Genomic DNA, 16,797 nt, shown 5'->3' with positions numbered 1-16,797 from the left:
TGAGGTTGGAAACGTAGCTGAATATGATGCTGAGGTTGAGAGCAATCTGGTTCAACCTAAGGCAAAGGCCAGGGGAGGGGCATTAGATCAATGGCCAGGGTGTGGCCAAAGCATATGGCTTCTGTTTTCCCAATGCTTAGCCAGATAAAATTGTGGCTTATGCAAGACTGGGTGTCTGATGAGCAGTCTGACAGCACAGAGGAAGTGGAATGGTGGAAGAATAGAGCTAGGTGCCACGGCATTTATGTGCACATTGACCCCATGTCTTTGGATGATGTCACCAAAGGCTAGCATTAAGAGGAGGTGGCCAAGTGTCAATCCTTGGGGTCGCTAGAAGTACTATTGCAGGAATGGAATGAAGAGCCATTGCTGGAGATGCTCTGTTTGTGTTTGGATAGGAAAGTGTGTAATCAGGTGATGTTAGTCGCACTGAGCTGGACAGCAGAGGAAAAGTGAGGAGGAGGAGGACCATGTCAAAGGCTGCAGAGACGTTGAAATGGACAAGGAAGGAAATGCTTCACAGTCACAGAGGATGCAATTTATGACTTTGATTAGGTCAGCTTTGATGCTGTGACTGGGGAGAAAACCTGATTGGAGAGATTGAAACATGGAATTGCAGGGAAGTTGGGCATATATTTAGAAGGCAACAACACATTCAGGAACTTGGAGCAGAAAGGGAAATTGGAGATGGGGCTGTAATTTGCAAGGGCAGCAGAGTTGAGGGTGTGTTTTTTTTAAAACTTCTGAGTCATGTCTACTGTTTTGAAACAGAGGGGTTCAGTACCTAAAAAGAGGGCACCATATATAAGAGATTTCATTCTTTTCCAAATGAAAGCGTGAAAGCTGAGAAAGGAGTTTCTTATGGGTGATTTTTGAACAGACTTCTCTCCTTGTTTCAATTTATAGGCAGCTAACATGCCTGACTCTGAGCTGTTTGAATTGATCTCTGAGAATCGGTCAATGTCTCGTAAATTGGAGGATTATGGCGAACAAAAGTCTACCTCAATCAGCACTGCCAAAAGGCTCGCCGAATTTCTTGGGGATCAAATGGTGAAGGACGCAGGGTTGAGTTGCCGTTTTGTCATCTCCAAGAAACCGGAGGGGTCCCCAGTCACTGAAAGGTAAAAAAAAAATCCTCGCCAGCATAAATTAGGTAAACTTTATTTTTGGTTCCTTGGTATCCTTGCCATAATTATTTGTATAATAGCAGAGACCCGCAAAACATTTGCGGTCAAATTAGTGTACATAATTAATTTCATCATCTCATCCATCCTTCCCATGCCACCTCTCGAATGCGCTCCCCTCCCTCAGATTCTATCACTGATCCATCCTTCCTGCACCATCCCCTCCTCCCATGCCATTCCATCCGTCTCATGCAATCCCCATTCCACCACTTTTCCATATTTACCTGGACTCTGTGGTCAAATTAGTATATTTAACCAATGCCACTCCCTTCTTTGCCATCCCTATCCCTCCCATCATTACGTGAATGTCTTTTTTTCTTTAAATTCTCTGATGTCAAACCTGTTTTGTCCCAATCTGCCTCCAAATTTTCCAGTACCAATCACCATAGTCTCTTCCCAACACACCTTCCCATGTGCCAGGCACAGCCCATTCACCGGGTGCCTTGAATTGAATCAATCAAAAAACTCAAGTCAACAGACGCCGTATTTTAATGTTAAAGCAAAATGTTACGATATCTCTCAAACCAACCCTCAGTTCACAGGTACTAAAATTCACTGGACCTTATAAAACTGTCCACAAACCAAGATCTAGAAACCCAACAGAAGATACTTTTAAAGTGGGTCTCCCTCTGCGAATCCTATATTACATTGATTTGACTTTACCTCATCTCTCGGTATTTTATATTATATAGGCTGTATTTAACCTCCGTCTCTCTACTTGATAGTACATTGATTATATTTTACCTCCATCTCTCTCAATTTTATATAGTCTTGCAAGTGTTACTAAACTCACCTGTATGTATGTGTGAAAATCTTGAACTTATCCACTGTAGATCTGATCTCCAGTTTGGAGCCTAATATAAACACCAAAAAAAAGTTTTCGTTTGCACAACTCACCTCCATTGCAGTGGAAGATAGACTTTCTGCTATGTGCTGAGTGGCTGGCTCCACCCACAAATACAACTCACTGACCAATCAGAAATGTGTAGAAATACAGAAACTGCGTATTATAATACATTAGAAGTATAAACTGAAAAGCCATCTAATTGAAAAGTATTAAATATTCAAATGGGAGTGAATATCCACAATAATGAATGGAGAGAAAGTTGGAGTTTTACGAAATTGCTTTTTTTAAATTCATTCATGGGATGAGGACGTCACTGGCTGGGCCTACATTTATTGCCCATCCCTAATTGCCCTTGAGAAGGTGGTGGTGAGCTGCCTTCTTGAACCGCTGCAGTCCTTGGGGTGTAGGTACACCAACATTGCTGTAAGGAAGGCAGTTCCAGGATTTTGACCCAGCGACAGTGAAGGAACGGCGATATAGTTCCAAGTCAGAATGGTGTGTGGCTTGAAGGGGAACTTGGTGGTGGTGATGTTCCCATGCATCTGCTGTCTTTGTCCTTCCAGGTGGTGGAGGTCGTGGATTTAGAAGGTGCTGTCTAAGGAGCCATGGTGCATTGCTGCAGTGCATCTTGTATATGGTACACACTGCGTCAGTGATGGAGGGAGTGAATGTTGAAGATGGAGGATGGGGTACCAATCAAGTGGGCTGCTTTGTCCTGGATGGTGTCAAGCTTCTTGAGTGATGTTGGAGCTGCACCCATCCAGGCAAGTGGAGAGTACTCCATCACACTCCTGACTTGTGCCTTGTAGATGGTGGACAGGCATTGGGGAGACAGGTCATGAGTTACTTGTCAAAGTATTCCCAGCCTCTGACCTGCTCTTGTAGCCACAGCATTTATGTGGCTAGTCCAGTTCAGTTTCTGGTCAGTGGTAACCCCCCAGGATGTTGATAGTGGGGGATTCAGCAATGGTAATGCCATTGAATATTAAGGAGAGATGGTTAGATTCTCTCTTGTTGGAGATGGTCATTGCCTGGCACTTTATGGAGCGAATGTTACTTGCCACTTATCAGCCCAAACCTGGATATTGTCCAGGTTTTGCTGCTTATGGACATGGGCTGCTTCAGTATCTGAGGAGTCGCGAATGGTGCTGAACATTGTGCAATCATCAGCAAACATCCCCACTTCTAGCCTTATAATGGAGGGAAGGTCATTGCTGAAGCAGCTGAAGATGGTTGGGCCTAGGACACTGCCCTGAGGAACACTTGCAGTGTTGTCTTGGGACTGAGATGATTGACCTCCATCAACCACAACCATCTTCCTTTGTGCTAGGTATGACTCCAACCAGCAGAGAGTTTTCCCCTTGATTCCCATTGACTCCAGTTTTGCTAGGGCTCCTTGATGCCATACTCGGTCAAATGCTGCCTTGATGTCAACGGCAGTCACTCTCACCTCACCTCTGGAGTTCAGCTCTCTTGTCTATTTGCACCAAGGCTGTAATGAGGTCAGGAGCTGAGAGGCCCTGACTGAACAAAACCTGAGCGTCAGTGAGCAGATTATTGCTGAGCATGTGCTGCTTGATAGCGCTTTCAATGACTCCTTCCATCACTTTGCTCATCGAGAGTAGACTGATGAGGCGGTAATTGACCAGGTTGGATTTGTTCTGCTTTTTGTGCACAGGACATACCTGGAAAATTTACCACATTGCCAGATAGATGCCAGTGTTGTAGCTGTACTGGAACAGCTTGGCTAGGGAGTGTGGCTAGTTCTGGAGCGTAAGTCTTCAGTACTGTTTCCGGAATATTGTCAGGGCCCATGGCCTTTGCAGCATCCAGTGCCTTCAGCCGTTTCTTGATATTATGCGGAGTGAATCAGATTGGCTGAAAACTGGCATCTGTGATGCTGGGGACCTCAGGAGGAGGCCGAGATAGATTATCCATTCGGCACTTCCAGCTGAAGATGGATGCAAATGTTTCAGCCTTGTCTTTTGCACTAATTTCCCCCATTGTTGAGGAGTGGGATATTTCTGGAGCCTCCTCCTCCTGTTTGTTGTTTAATTATCCACCACCATTCAGGACTGGATGTGGCATGATTGCAGAGCTTAGATCTGTTCCATTGATTGTGGGATCACTTAGCCCTGTCAATTGCATGCTGCTTCTGCTGATTGACATGCAAGTAATCCTGTGTTGTAACTTCACCAGGCTGACGCCTCATTTTTAGGCATGCCTGGTGCTCCTCCTAGCATTCCCTCCTGCACTCTTCATTGAAACAGGGTTGGTCCCCCGGTTTGATGATGGTAGAGTGGGGAATATGCCGGGCCATGAGGTTGCAGATTGTGGTTGAATACAATTTTGTTTCTGCTGGTGGCCTGCAGCACCTCAAGGTTGTCCAGTTTTGAGTTGCCCGATCTGTTTGAAATCTATCCCATTTAGCACGGTGGTAGTGCCATGCGACACAATGGTGGGTACCTCAATGTGATGACGGGGCTTTGTTTCCACAGCGACTGTGCAGTGGTCACTCCTACCAATACTGTCACGGACAGATGCATCTGCGACAGGTAGATTGGTGAGGATGAGGTCAAGTAGGTTTTTCCCTCTTGTTTATTTCCTCACCACCTGCCGCAGACCCAGTCTCACAGGTATGCCCTTTAGGGCTCGGTCAGTAGTGGTGCTACCGAGCCACTCACAGTGATGGACATCGAGGTGCCGCACCCAGAGTCCATTTTGTGCCCTTGCTGTCCTCAGTGCTTATTCCATTTGGTGTTCAACATGAAACACTGATTCATCAGCCAAGGGAGGGCAATTGGTGAAAATTCAGGTTTCCTTGCCCATGTTTGACCTGATGCCATGAGACGTCATGGGGTCCGGAGTCAACGTTGAGGTCTCCCAAGGCAACTCTCAACTGTATACCACTGTGACGCCACCTCCGGTAGGTCTGTCCTGCCGGAAGGACAGGACATACCCAGGGATAGTGATGGCGGTGTCTGGGACATTGTCTGTATGGATGATTGCGTGAATCTGACTGTCAGGCTATCCCCAGATGTTAGTGAGGAGGACTTTGCAAGGTCAACAGGGTTGGGTTTGCCGTTGTCATTTCTGGTGCCTAGGTTGGTGCCAGGTGATCCATCCAGTTTCATTCTTTGTTTTAGGCTTTGTAGCGGTTTGATACAACTGAGTGGCTTGCTAGGTCATTTCAGAGGGTATTTAAGAGTCAACCACATTGCTGTGGGTCTGGAGTTACATGTAGGCCAAAGCAGGTAAGTACGGCAGATTTCCTTCCCTGAAGGACATTAGTGAACCAGATGGGTTTTTACAACAAATCAACATTGGTTTCATGGTCAGCACTAGACTAGCTTTCAATTCCAGATTTATTAGTTGAATTCAAATTCCATCATCTGCAGTGGTGGGATTCAAACCCATGTCCCCAGAGCATAAGCTCTGGGTTACTAGTCTACTGATATTAGCACTACACCACACTGCCTCATTTCTTTAAAAAAAAAGTCATACATCAGGTGTTGTCGGAGTATAATTTGTCACAAATTATGCATGATTTTGACTTTCTGCCAGAGAGAACTAATTATCTAAGTTAAGATATGTATTGTTTTGCTCATGTCTTCCAGCTTCAGCTTGACTCAGTTGGTAGCACGCTTCCCACTGAGTCAGAAGGTGATAGATTTGAATCAGATTGTCGACTTGAGCACATAATCTAGACTGACACTTCAGTACTGCATGTTCAGAGATGTCATCTTTCGAGTAACATATTAAATGAGGACTTGTCTAGCATAAAGTATCGCATAGCACTACAAAGAGCAGGGCATCTTGGCCAGCATTCCTTCCTCAATTAAAATCGTCAAAAAATTTATTAACTTCTTGTGGGATCCGTGGACAGTCATCCATTTTTGTAAAACACTGGGGCATTTTGAGGATGGGAAAAAACACAATATAAGTGCAAGTTCTTACTGTCTTGCAGAGCAATTCCACTGGCCATTTTCCAGGCAGAGCCAAGTGTTAAAAAGCACTATCTGAGGAAGTGGTTGAAGAGTCCCTCCTTAGAGGACCTGGACATTCGATTAGTAAGTTTCACTGGGGAGAATTTTCTTCCTCATCACACCCATTTTAGGTTTTCAGTTGGAGCTTTTGAATTTTGAATGTTTTTTATTAGTATTCAGTAACTGCCAAATAATTATTCAACAAGGCGAAGTTTAAACATGTTGAATTCAATATCTAAAGTTCAGGCATATCCAGGTTTGCACATGATACCTAGCTAGGAAATATGGTGAATTGTTATAGAGAGCAGAAATTGAAAAAGGCATAGATTAAGTAAGTGGGAGGAATGTTGGCAAATGTAGTTCATTCCATCAAAGTGTGCGGTAATTCACCATGATTAAGAATGACTGATGGGAATGCTGTCTAAATGAGGAACTGCCATTGGGGTCCTGGTGAATACATAGGCAATTTAAAAGCTAACTTGCAGGCAATAAAAGCAACCAAAAGGGCACAAGTGTTGCTGAATTGTAGCACAAATGGAATATAAAAGCAAGGAAAGTTACAGTTATACGGGGTACTGGTTCATCCTTATTTAAGTATTGTGGCCATTGGCATTAGTATGGACATATTGGCCTTGGTGGACATCCAGTGATGGGATGTCAGAATGGTAGCTGGGATAAAGGGATTTGGCTGTGATGAGGAAGTGGTTAAATTTGCTGAAATTGAGAAGGTTATGGGACAATGTGAGTTTAAAATCATGAAAGAAATTGACAAGGGAACAACTGCTTTTCTTTCAGTTGAATCCAGAACCGTGAGAGATAATACAACTAGGTTGTAGACGGCACAGTGGCGCAGTGGTTAGCACCGCAGCCTCACAGCTCCAGTGACCCGGGTTCAATTCTGGGTACTGCCTGTGTGGAGTTTGCAAGTTCTCCCTGTGTCTGCATGGGTTTTCGCCGGGTACTCCGGTTTCCTCCCACCACCAAAAGACTTGCAGGTTGATAGGTAAATTGGCCATTATAAATTGCCCCTAGTATAGGTAGGTGGTAGGAGAATATAGGGACAGGTGGGAATGTGATAGGAATATGGGATTAGTGCAGGATTAGTATAAATGGGTGGTTTATGGTTGGCACAGACTTGGTGGGCCGAAGGGCCTGTTTCAGTGCTGTATCTCTAAATAAATAAAAGGATGAAAATTTGAAAACACTGCCGCAGAAAGCTTTTGATAGTCAATTGGAATATTCAAAAAGGTGATGGAAACTTGGGTAGTAAAGGTATTTAAGAGGTATGGACAGAGGGTAAGAAATTTGGATCATTTACGATAGCACTGCCATGGCAATCAAAATGAAAGAGGAGGCTCTTTCTAAGAGAATTCTACACAAAGGAGAGGAAAGAATTTAAATTAATAGAATTGTATTCCCACCCCCAATATGTCAGTAGAACCCACCTACAATACAATGTGAGTCCGTTCCTTCTAGATTCTGGACTGGGATTATTATATCGAGCGTCTTGGCAGCGCCATCCAGAAGATTATCACCATCCCTGCAGCCCTTCAGCAGGTTAGTACTTTGACTTGATTCGAATGCTTTATTTTTCGTTCACGTGAAATTCTACATTTCTACTAACTAAAAATTAATAATGTTTAAAACCTGTGGTGGTTTGAGCTGCTGGTAAAAGGAGGGTGGGATTTCTTTAGCAGCTAAGTGTTTACGTAACGTTGCTGTTAATGTTAAAGTACTCAACATAGGGATCTCAGATCCTGACTAGCTTTTTATTAGAAATGTACTAACCTGAAGCCAGTTACTTCTATGTTCTTGTAAACTACAGTGAATCAGTATTCACAGCAGGCTATGTCTTACATAGCTCATGAGCAATATTATTTGCAGGTACAGAATAATGCACTAATAGGTTAGCCACACAGACCTTTGGGACCTGGATTCTACTCCAGTCCAGATTAATGGAATGAGTCTCCTCTGTCTGTTGGTTATAAAAGCCCAACTTGAGGTGTTTGAGCCGTCTCAACCTGGACTGTTAGTTCTGCCCAAATTTCCCTTATTTTTACATGTTAACATACTCATTCAGACCACAAGATGGCTGCTGTGCAAAAATGTCAAATTTGAGCAGTAAGTAGTGCAAGTCTGAGCTGAGGGCTGAGGCATATTGTCCGAGCTAAGTGGACTCTATGGGCTGAATTTTTATCGGCCCCTCAACGCCGCGGGTAGCGGCGTGGGGGCTGGTAAAATTCTGTGGGGAGAGACCCGCCTCGACCCGTGATGTCGAGAAGGGTCCGCCGCAAATTACCGGCAGCACCCCAATTAGAATATGCTAAACGGTACTTACCTCTGCAGATTATGCAACCCACTGCCTCTCCATTGACACTTCCTGATTTTACTTTGAACGGGCGACCGTCATGTGCCGTCCCATTTACCATTGAAAAGTCATCGGAGGCAGAAGTTGTTGCGACAGAAGGTAAGTTCTGTTTTTAGGAGTCTCGCTGTGCATTCTGAAAGGGAGGATCACAGGGGTCGCACTCTGCATACTGGGAGGGGCTGGGGATACTCGGGGGTCTCACTCTGCATGCTGGAAGGGAGGAAGGAGGGGGGATTACAAGGGTCTCTCTCTGCATACTGGAAGGGAGGAAGGGATTACAGGGGTCACACTCTGCATACTAGAAGGGAGGAGGGAGGGGAGAATCACAGGAGTCTCACTCTGCATACTGGGATGGAAGGGGAGTCACAGGGGTCTTACTCTGCATACTGGAAGGGAGGGGGGAATCACAGGGGTCTCACACTACATTACGGAAGGGAGGGGTGGATTACAGGGGTTGCAGCTCTGCATTCTTAAAGGGAGAAGGGAGGGGGTCTGGGATTACTGGAGGGAAAGCTCTGCAGGCATGAAGAGAAGTACTGTTTACCCTCCCTCCGTAAACTGTGTACGCTCTGCGTTTGTTTGTGTTTGTGAAGGAGCAATGGCACTCTCGTCACCCTGTGTGGGGAAGGTGCCAGAAAGGGTAGGAGCATTAAGGTTATATGGATGGTGGGGGCAATCGATTCAGCTGATAGGGTCTTGATGTGGTCATACTGTTCCACTTTGAGTGTTGGCCAATATGGGCAATGCCATGGCACGTCACATAGTTGATCCATGAAAACAGCTGTTGTACCCATCAACACCAATTCCTGCCCTGTTAGGAACCTTCGAATACATGAAGGGTTCAGTATTATTTATCACCTGGAAATAGGCATGGCCCATTCTACATTGTGTGATCCTCTGCTCCTAAGGATCCGTATGCACCAGAGACAAAATCAATAGGCAGGTGCGATCCATGTAGAGGCCCCCGGTCGTGAGCAGCAGCCCCCAAGGGGAGCTCGCCATTACAATTGCCGTGCATCTACAGGCCCAACATGACATGCCATCAGATGTCAGAACACCAGTGTCAGGCGATTGCGCATGTAGAGAGGGTGACACGTCTCTGCGCCCTGCTCAAAGGTGACCTGCAGCCCATGGGCTTCAGTGGTCATCCTATGCCTTTGGTCCTCATAGTGGCAGCAGTTCTCAAACTTGAGGCCTGTGCAGCTTTTCAGGGGCCCACCGGAGACCTTTGTGGGGTCACACAGTCGGCATTACACCACTGCATCAGGGATGTTACCAATGCCCTGCTCCAGAGGGCCAGTGAGTATGGCCGCTTCAGGACAGACTCTCACTGCGAGGCCCAGTGGGCCATCGGTTTTGGCACCATTGCCAGAGAACCATAGAACAAGAACAAAGAACAGTACAGCACAGGAACAGGCCATTCGGCCCTCCAAGCAATGTTGATAGACCGCACTCATGTGGCCATCAGGCCTCCCACCTGCAGACGTCACCATTGAAGGAATCCTCTCAGTCTTGGTGAAGCTGGTATGTGATCACCGCAAATGCTTCATGCAAGTCTGTGACCGCTTCTCAGGCAGCTGCCATGACATCTGGGACATGCGCTGGTCCCGGCTGCCACCGCTGTTCACTGAACTGGCTCAGATGGAGGGGTGGCTTCTTGGAGATAAGACGTGGTTCCCAACACCAATGAGAGACCCACTACTGCTGCAGAGGAGAGATACAATACCAGCCACTGAGCTACAAGAGCCACCATTGAACAGAAGATCGGCATGCTGATCGAGCGCTTCCAATGCCTGGATGGATAGGGTAATGCCCTGTACTCAGGGCCAAAAAGGCCAGCTCCTTTCTTTGCTGTTCTGCACAACTATGCTCCCAATAGGAGCCAAGTCTGACATGATGAGGAGAGACGTCAACAGCATTCTTCCTCTGACTGTGAGGACACTGAAGAGCTACAACATGAAAGGCGCATGGGAGGGCAGATGGCACCCAGGCTGTGCACACAGGGCTAGCAGTGAGCTAGGGATGTACGGCAGTGGCTTATCAGACAAAGGCTGTCTGCTCTATAGGAACTGACATGAGCTCTGTAAGCCACACATCACCCTCGCTCACCTGCTGTGCATCAGTCCACATCTGCAGCATCCCAGTGTAAACCATTAGAGGCAGCAGCTGACTGAGCCAGTGTCCATGTCACTGCATCCGTGGAGACGCTCATGAGTAATGGTGGCATGGCAATGATATTGTATACGTTGGTTCCCCTGAAGGGCCAAAGGTGCAAAGGGATGTGAGATTGGCACTACATGCTGGCACACATCATTAACACAGAGAAAAGGACACATGTTGGTGATGAACATTTAGTGAAAGATGTGTTTACATTGCTATGACACCCATGCATTCCCATTTGTGCCAGTGTGTTCTCTGTAAACGGAGAGGTTGCCCCTTCTTGGTGCAACCTCAGCCTGTCTGGAGGAAGGCTGCTGATCTGATTGCCCTTTGGCTGTGGATGACTCTGGCACTCATACTCTGTGCACACAAGGCCTCGTGGGCCCCGGCTGGCTGGAGGAGTGCTCGTTCATCCACTTCCAGCATCGGACCCTTTGATGGCGGATGGCCCCATGGCTATTTACCTCCTCTGTCATCTCCAGCCAGACTGCCTTGTTCAGGTGTGAGGGCTTCTTCTTACCGTCGCTGGTGAAAAGGACCTCCCACCTTGCCTGCAGAGCCTGGAGGAGAGTGAGCAAAGAGGTATCACCAAGGTACCCCTCTGCCGTCCTCTGCTTTTGGTGCAGTCCTTTAAGTGCAAAGCTGACTCCACTGTGTAACAGCTCTAACTTCTGACTGCAAGGTTTGTCTTGCACATGTTTGAAAACCAATGCAGGACTGGTGGGGAAATCTTCTGTTTTCATGATTTTTCAATTATTATACATCAGCACATGTTCACGAACGCTTTGCTTCTTCAGCTGATCATATTTATTGGTGTAATATTCTTAGTTGGCAATGTAGCTGGAATACGAACATATTTTCCTGTTTCTTTTAACAAAGATCATATAAGTGCAGTTACATGTATTTTCACATAACAGCAGAGAAATGAATACAGATTCCAAATGCATATTGGTCTGTGGCTTTTCATAGATAATTAGATGCTCATAGGTAATTATTCTTCAATTATGGTTTTATTTCTGTTGTGTATTTGCATTTCTATGGTACATTTAAGCCTCACGTCATGGAATGTGCAAAATTAAGATTATTCACCTAGGTGCGGCACACCTACAAGAAGGAATGTTAAACTTGAGTGGAAGAAGAGGATTGCAACTTCACAGGACACTGGGACACAGCAGGGTAAGTATGTGACAGCAAAGCAGAAAGTGCTGGGGTAACTCAGCAGGTCAGGCAGCATCTGTGGAGAGAGTAGAGTTAACTTTCAGGTCTGTGAACTTGATCAAGTTAACCCTGCTTCTCTCTCCACAGATGCTGCCTGACCTGCTTTTCTGCTTTGCTGCCAGATTAACAGCAACCCCACTCTTCAGCAATCAGGTAAGTATTTCTTTGACAGTTGTCAGGAGGCAAGTGTCGGGTGCTAAAATAGGGCCCCAGCACCTCCTGCACAATTGTCAAAATGTCTCACTGCGCCGAATGTCCCACCTCTCCCCACGTAATGTGGTGGCGGGGGTGGGGGGTCTGACTCGGCGCAGTGATGCTAATGAGCCCCCGCTCGTAATATTGCAGGGGCTCTGTGGTGGCCACTAAATACGGGCACCCCGCTGAGTTTAAAGGGCGTGGAGCGTGCGCCTAGATAAAATTCAGCTGTGCTGTACCTGAGAGGGGAGTGCTTGATGCTAGCACCAGCTGCCCAAAATAGCAATTTGTTCTGTTCCCCAACATTAATGCCTAATGTTGATCACAAAAACAGCAGTAAAGTATTTCACAAAGTCACCATCCATGTTGTTTTACTGTCCATCCAAAATATTACATAGAATTATAGAATGGTTACAGTACAGAAGGAGGTCACAAATCCAATTACTAAGAGGGAGTGCTGCTGCTGAGTGCTGGCCACAGTGGAGTAGTTTGTTTAATTGTGATTTCTAATAGAATACCACTAATTTATTTGTTTCTGTTGCTGGATTTACAAATAGTTGTGGCTGAGCAGTGCAATCCACTATAACTGACTGAAACTACAGAAAGTGTTTTGGAATATGCTGATCTTCGTTCAGTTTGTGATAAATGGGAATCATTCCCTTCCAGGTGAAGAATCCAGTTCCACGGGTCCGGCATCCTGACTGGCTTCACAAGAAACTGTTGGAAAAGAATGATGTTTACAAACAAAAGAAAATTAATGAGCTCTTCACCAACACTGGAGTCAGGCAGGTATGTATTCTCCAGTTAGTGTTGTGAGCTAATAGTGAAGAGACTTTAGCTGAAACGCAAACAGAAAATGCTGAAATTACTCAAATGTGATAAAAGGTCACGCACCTGAATTGTTAACTCTTTTTCTCTCCCCACAGATGCTGACTGACCTACTGAGTATTTCCAGCATTTTCTGTTTGTTTCAGATTTCCAGCATCCGCTGTATTTTCCTTTTGTAGAATTTAGCTGGAGTTCTGCAAGTGGGGTCTCCTCCCCAATCACCACCATCTTTTTCTCTCAATGAAGGTAGTAGTCCTGTATGTATCTTCAGCACTTTCTATATTTATTTAAGATTTTTTGTCGTTCTTTTCATCCCTAAAGAATTATTTTTGAAAACAGCTTTCTTAAAGAAAAAGTACATTAAGAAGTAGTTAAATGTTTTGAGCTGAGAATTGTTTCTTTGAGATTCAAGTTGTGTGTCTCTCGGGAGGTCGGGATGGGGTGGCTGGAATCTATTTTAAAATTTTATTATAAATATAGCCTGTATGTTTCAGGTGATATCCAATCAACATATTGCAAGTGACCAACAATCAGAGATTGGTGATCTAGAAGACTTTGGTGTTTCCAAGCGTAGAGTTCAGCCGGTTATCCCTGTTAGCACAAAGAGAAGGCGTGGTTTTAATGAAGAGAGCCAGGAGTTATCTCAAGACCTGGAACTAACACAATCTTGGAGAGAGATATTGGGACCACCACCGCCACTGGGAACCACAAAGGTAACTTACAACTGGAATGCTGAAATTAAATGGACTCACTTTTAGTTCAATTATTTTTGAATTTACTTTTGTTATCATTTCACGAGTCAAAACACTGAACAGTAACATTGGCAGGCAGTAAAATCAAGATTACCAACTGATGTGAAAGAGGATGCTAACAATATAGGCTTGGCTCAATGGTAGCACACTTACCTGAGTCACAGGTGCAAGCACTGCTCCAGAAACCTGAGCATATAATCTAGCGTAACACTTCACTGTAATACTAAGGGGGTGCTGCATTGCTAGAGGTGCCATCTTTTAGATGAGACATTCAGCTAAGACCTTGTCTGCACTGAGGTGAATGTAAAATTTCTATGATACCAATTGGAGAAGAGCGGGGCAGTTTTTCTGGTGCCCTGGTCAACATTTATCCCGCAACCAACACTGTTAAAATAGTGACAACATTTAAAGTACTTCATTGGCAATGAAGCAATTTGGCATACCTTGAGAGTATGAAAGATCTCTTTTCATTCTAAAGGTTATAAAGTCTAGATTGTTGCATGCAATGAAAGTAGAATGATTTTGATCTAGGCGGCTTTTTTTTTTTTTGCAGCATTTGTAGCAAATTTATCAATGTACCCACAAATGCATGAAATCTCCCTAATTGATCTAAGGCATTTAAGCAAATCCATCATCTAAATCCTAAAATTAAAATCCAGTTGGCAATACTTCCCAGGTACCTGTTTTACTATAATAAGGTATGTGGAGCACCTTGTTGCTGTCAGTGGATCCTGTGTGAATTTTGTTTTCATCTGCAAAAGAGCAGTTTACCAACTTACACACTTGGAAAAACAGAACTTAAATCAAAAAGCAAACAAAATGCTTCTTTGCTATTGGTCTGTTTCTCTTCATATGTAACTTTTAACACTTGTTTGCCAAAATGTGATAACGTCGTTTCTGTTATAGTAGAGCCTGCATGCATCCATGTACCTATTGGTGTATATTCTCACCAGATGGGTATTTGTTTAACTACCATTTCTAAGTTCTCTCAAAGGCCTACTTGGGGTTATGTGCTCAAATTTCTTCTCTGGCGGCGGGCAAAAAAATGGCAGCCTGTATGTGTGGGCTGTGTGCTGCCATGCAGCTGCGCTCTACCATGCGGTGGGCAAACATAATATTCTGGTCAGGCCGCCTCTCCCTCAAACGCACCACAGAATAACCTGTCGCCCCTTCCCACCCCCGGTAACACCCCTTCCCCCACCCCTACACCAGTGATGCACATTTGACCCCGTAACCCCCCCAACGAATAAACTGAAAATCATAAGTAGCCCCCTTCCCCACCTCGGTGGCGCCAGCTTTCCCTGGGTGGGAAAGTGAAGCCATGTATGTGCCGGCTGCTGCTCAGAAGATCCCAGGCAGCAGATGAGATCGGTGCAAGGTTAATTTAAATTTATTCAGGGTCTTCATTTAAATATGTAAAGCCAGGTCCCGTCAACCTGGGGCGGTGGGGTTGGGGTGCCATGGAGCGCCGCCGCACAGAAGGTCAGTCCCGGCAATCCAGGTGTCGGACTCCATGGTAGGCCGCTGCCGGTACAAAGCCCCCCCCCCCACCACCACCACGGATGCCGATGCCAATGCCAACCTCAGCAAATTCCAGCTCAACGTGTGCTCTTCCTAAAATAATTACATTATACCCAAAACAAAGGCAACAGAGGAGACTGCAGCAAGTACAGGGGCATCTCACTCCTCCGCATCATGGGAAGGCCTTTGCGAGGATCATACTTAAAAGACTCCATCAACTTGCCGACCAGTGCACCCAGAAGTGCAGTGCAGTTTCCGTGCTAGCTGATCTACTGTGGACGTGATTTTCTCTATACGCCAGCTGCAAGAGAGTGCAGGGAACAGGGTATACCCCTTTTCCTTACTTTTGTACATCTCACTAAGGCATTCGTCACAGAATCACAGAATTGTTATAGTGCAGAAGGAGGCCATTCAACCCATCGTGTCCACACCAGCTTTCCAAAAGAGCAATTCCCTCAGTTTCATTCCCCTGCCTTCTCCCCATTATCCTGGACATTCTTCCTTTTCATATCCCTGTCTAATTCCCTTTCGAATGCTTCAATTGAACCTGCCTCCACCACGTTCTCAGGCAGCGCATTCCAGACTTTAATCACTTGTTGCATGAAAAAGTTTTTCCTTGCGTCACTTTTGCTTCTCTTACCAAATACTTTAAATCTGTGCCCTCTTGTTCTCGATCCTTTCACGAGTGGGAACAGTTATGCTGTATCTACTCTATCCAGACCCCTCATGATTTTGAATACCTCTATCAAACCACCCCTCAGCCTTCTCTCCTTCAAGGAAGACAGTCCTATCTTCTCCAAATCTATCTTCATAACTGAAATTCCTCATACCTGGAACCATTCTCGTGAGTCTTTTCTATACTCTCTCCAGTGCCCTCACGTCTTTCCTAAAGTGCGGTGCCCAGAACTGGACGCAATACTCCAGCTGAGGCTGAACTAGTGTCTTAGACAAGTTAACCATAGCTTCCTTGCTCTTGTACTCAATTCCCCTATTAATAAAGTCCAGGACACTGTGTGCTTTATGAATCGCTCTCTCAACCTGTCCTGCCACCTTCAATGACTTATGCACATATACACCCATGTCCCTCTGCTCCTGCACCCCCTTTAGAGTTGTACCCTTTATTCTATATTGTCTGTCCATGTTCTTCCTACCAAAATGAATCACTTCATATTTCTCCGCATTGAACCTCATCTGCCACCTGTCTGCCCATTCCACCAACTTGTCTATGTCCTTTTGAAGTTCTACACTATCCTCCTCACAGTTCACAATGCTTCCAAGTTTCGTATCATCTGCAAACTTTGAAATTGTACCCTCCACATCAAGGTCTAGGTCATTAATATGCATCAGGAAAAGCAAGCGTCCCACACTGATCCCTGGAGAACTCCAAACCTTCCTCCAGCCCGAAAAACATCCATTAACCACTACTCTTTGTTTCCTGTCACTCTGCCAATTTTGTATCCACGTTGCTACTGTCCCATATATTCCATGAGCTACAAGTTGGCTCACAAATCTGTTGAGTGACACTTTATCAAATGCCTTTTGAAAGTTCATGTACACCATCTCAATAGCATTGACCTCATCAATGCTCTCTGTTACCTCCTCAAAAATCTCCAGCAAGTTAATTCAACATGATTTTCCCTGAAGAAAGCCATGCTGGCTTTCCTTAATTAACTCGCATTTGCCCATGTGACTATTGATTTTGTCCCAAATTATCTAGAGATTTCCCACCACCGAAGTT

The 16,797-nt window shown here is 45.3% G+C and overlaps 1 protein-coding gene across 1 annotated transcript in view; it reads left to right on the top strand.

Moving 5' to 3' along the window:
* pole (polymerase (DNA directed), epsilon) overlaps positions 1–16,797 on the top strand; it is a 139,624-nt gene that overhangs the window by 19,753 nt on the left and 103,074 nt on the right. Inside the window, exons 6-10 of the mRNA XM_068055486.1 lie at positions 907–1,121; positions 5,999–6,101; positions 7,494–7,574; positions 12,625–12,747; positions 13,281–13,499. Coding sequence (XP_067911587.1) covers positions 907–1,121; positions 5,999–6,101; positions 7,494–7,574; positions 12,625–12,747; positions 13,281–13,499 — 741 coding nt within the window. The remainder of the gene's footprint in view (positions 1–906; positions 1,122–5,998; positions 6,102–7,493; positions 7,575–12,624; positions 12,748–13,280; positions 13,500–16,797) is intronic.

This window comes from Heterodontus francisci, chromosome 23 (genome assembly GCF_036365525.1).
Source record: "Heterodontus francisci isolate sHetFra1 chromosome 23, sHetFra1.hap1, whole genome shotgun sequence".
NCBI classification, from domain to species: Eukaryota; Metazoa; Chordata; class Chondrichthyes; order Heterodontiformes; family Heterodontidae; genus Heterodontus; species Heterodontus francisci.
This window is presented reverse-complemented; position numbering and strand designations above follow the sequence as displayed.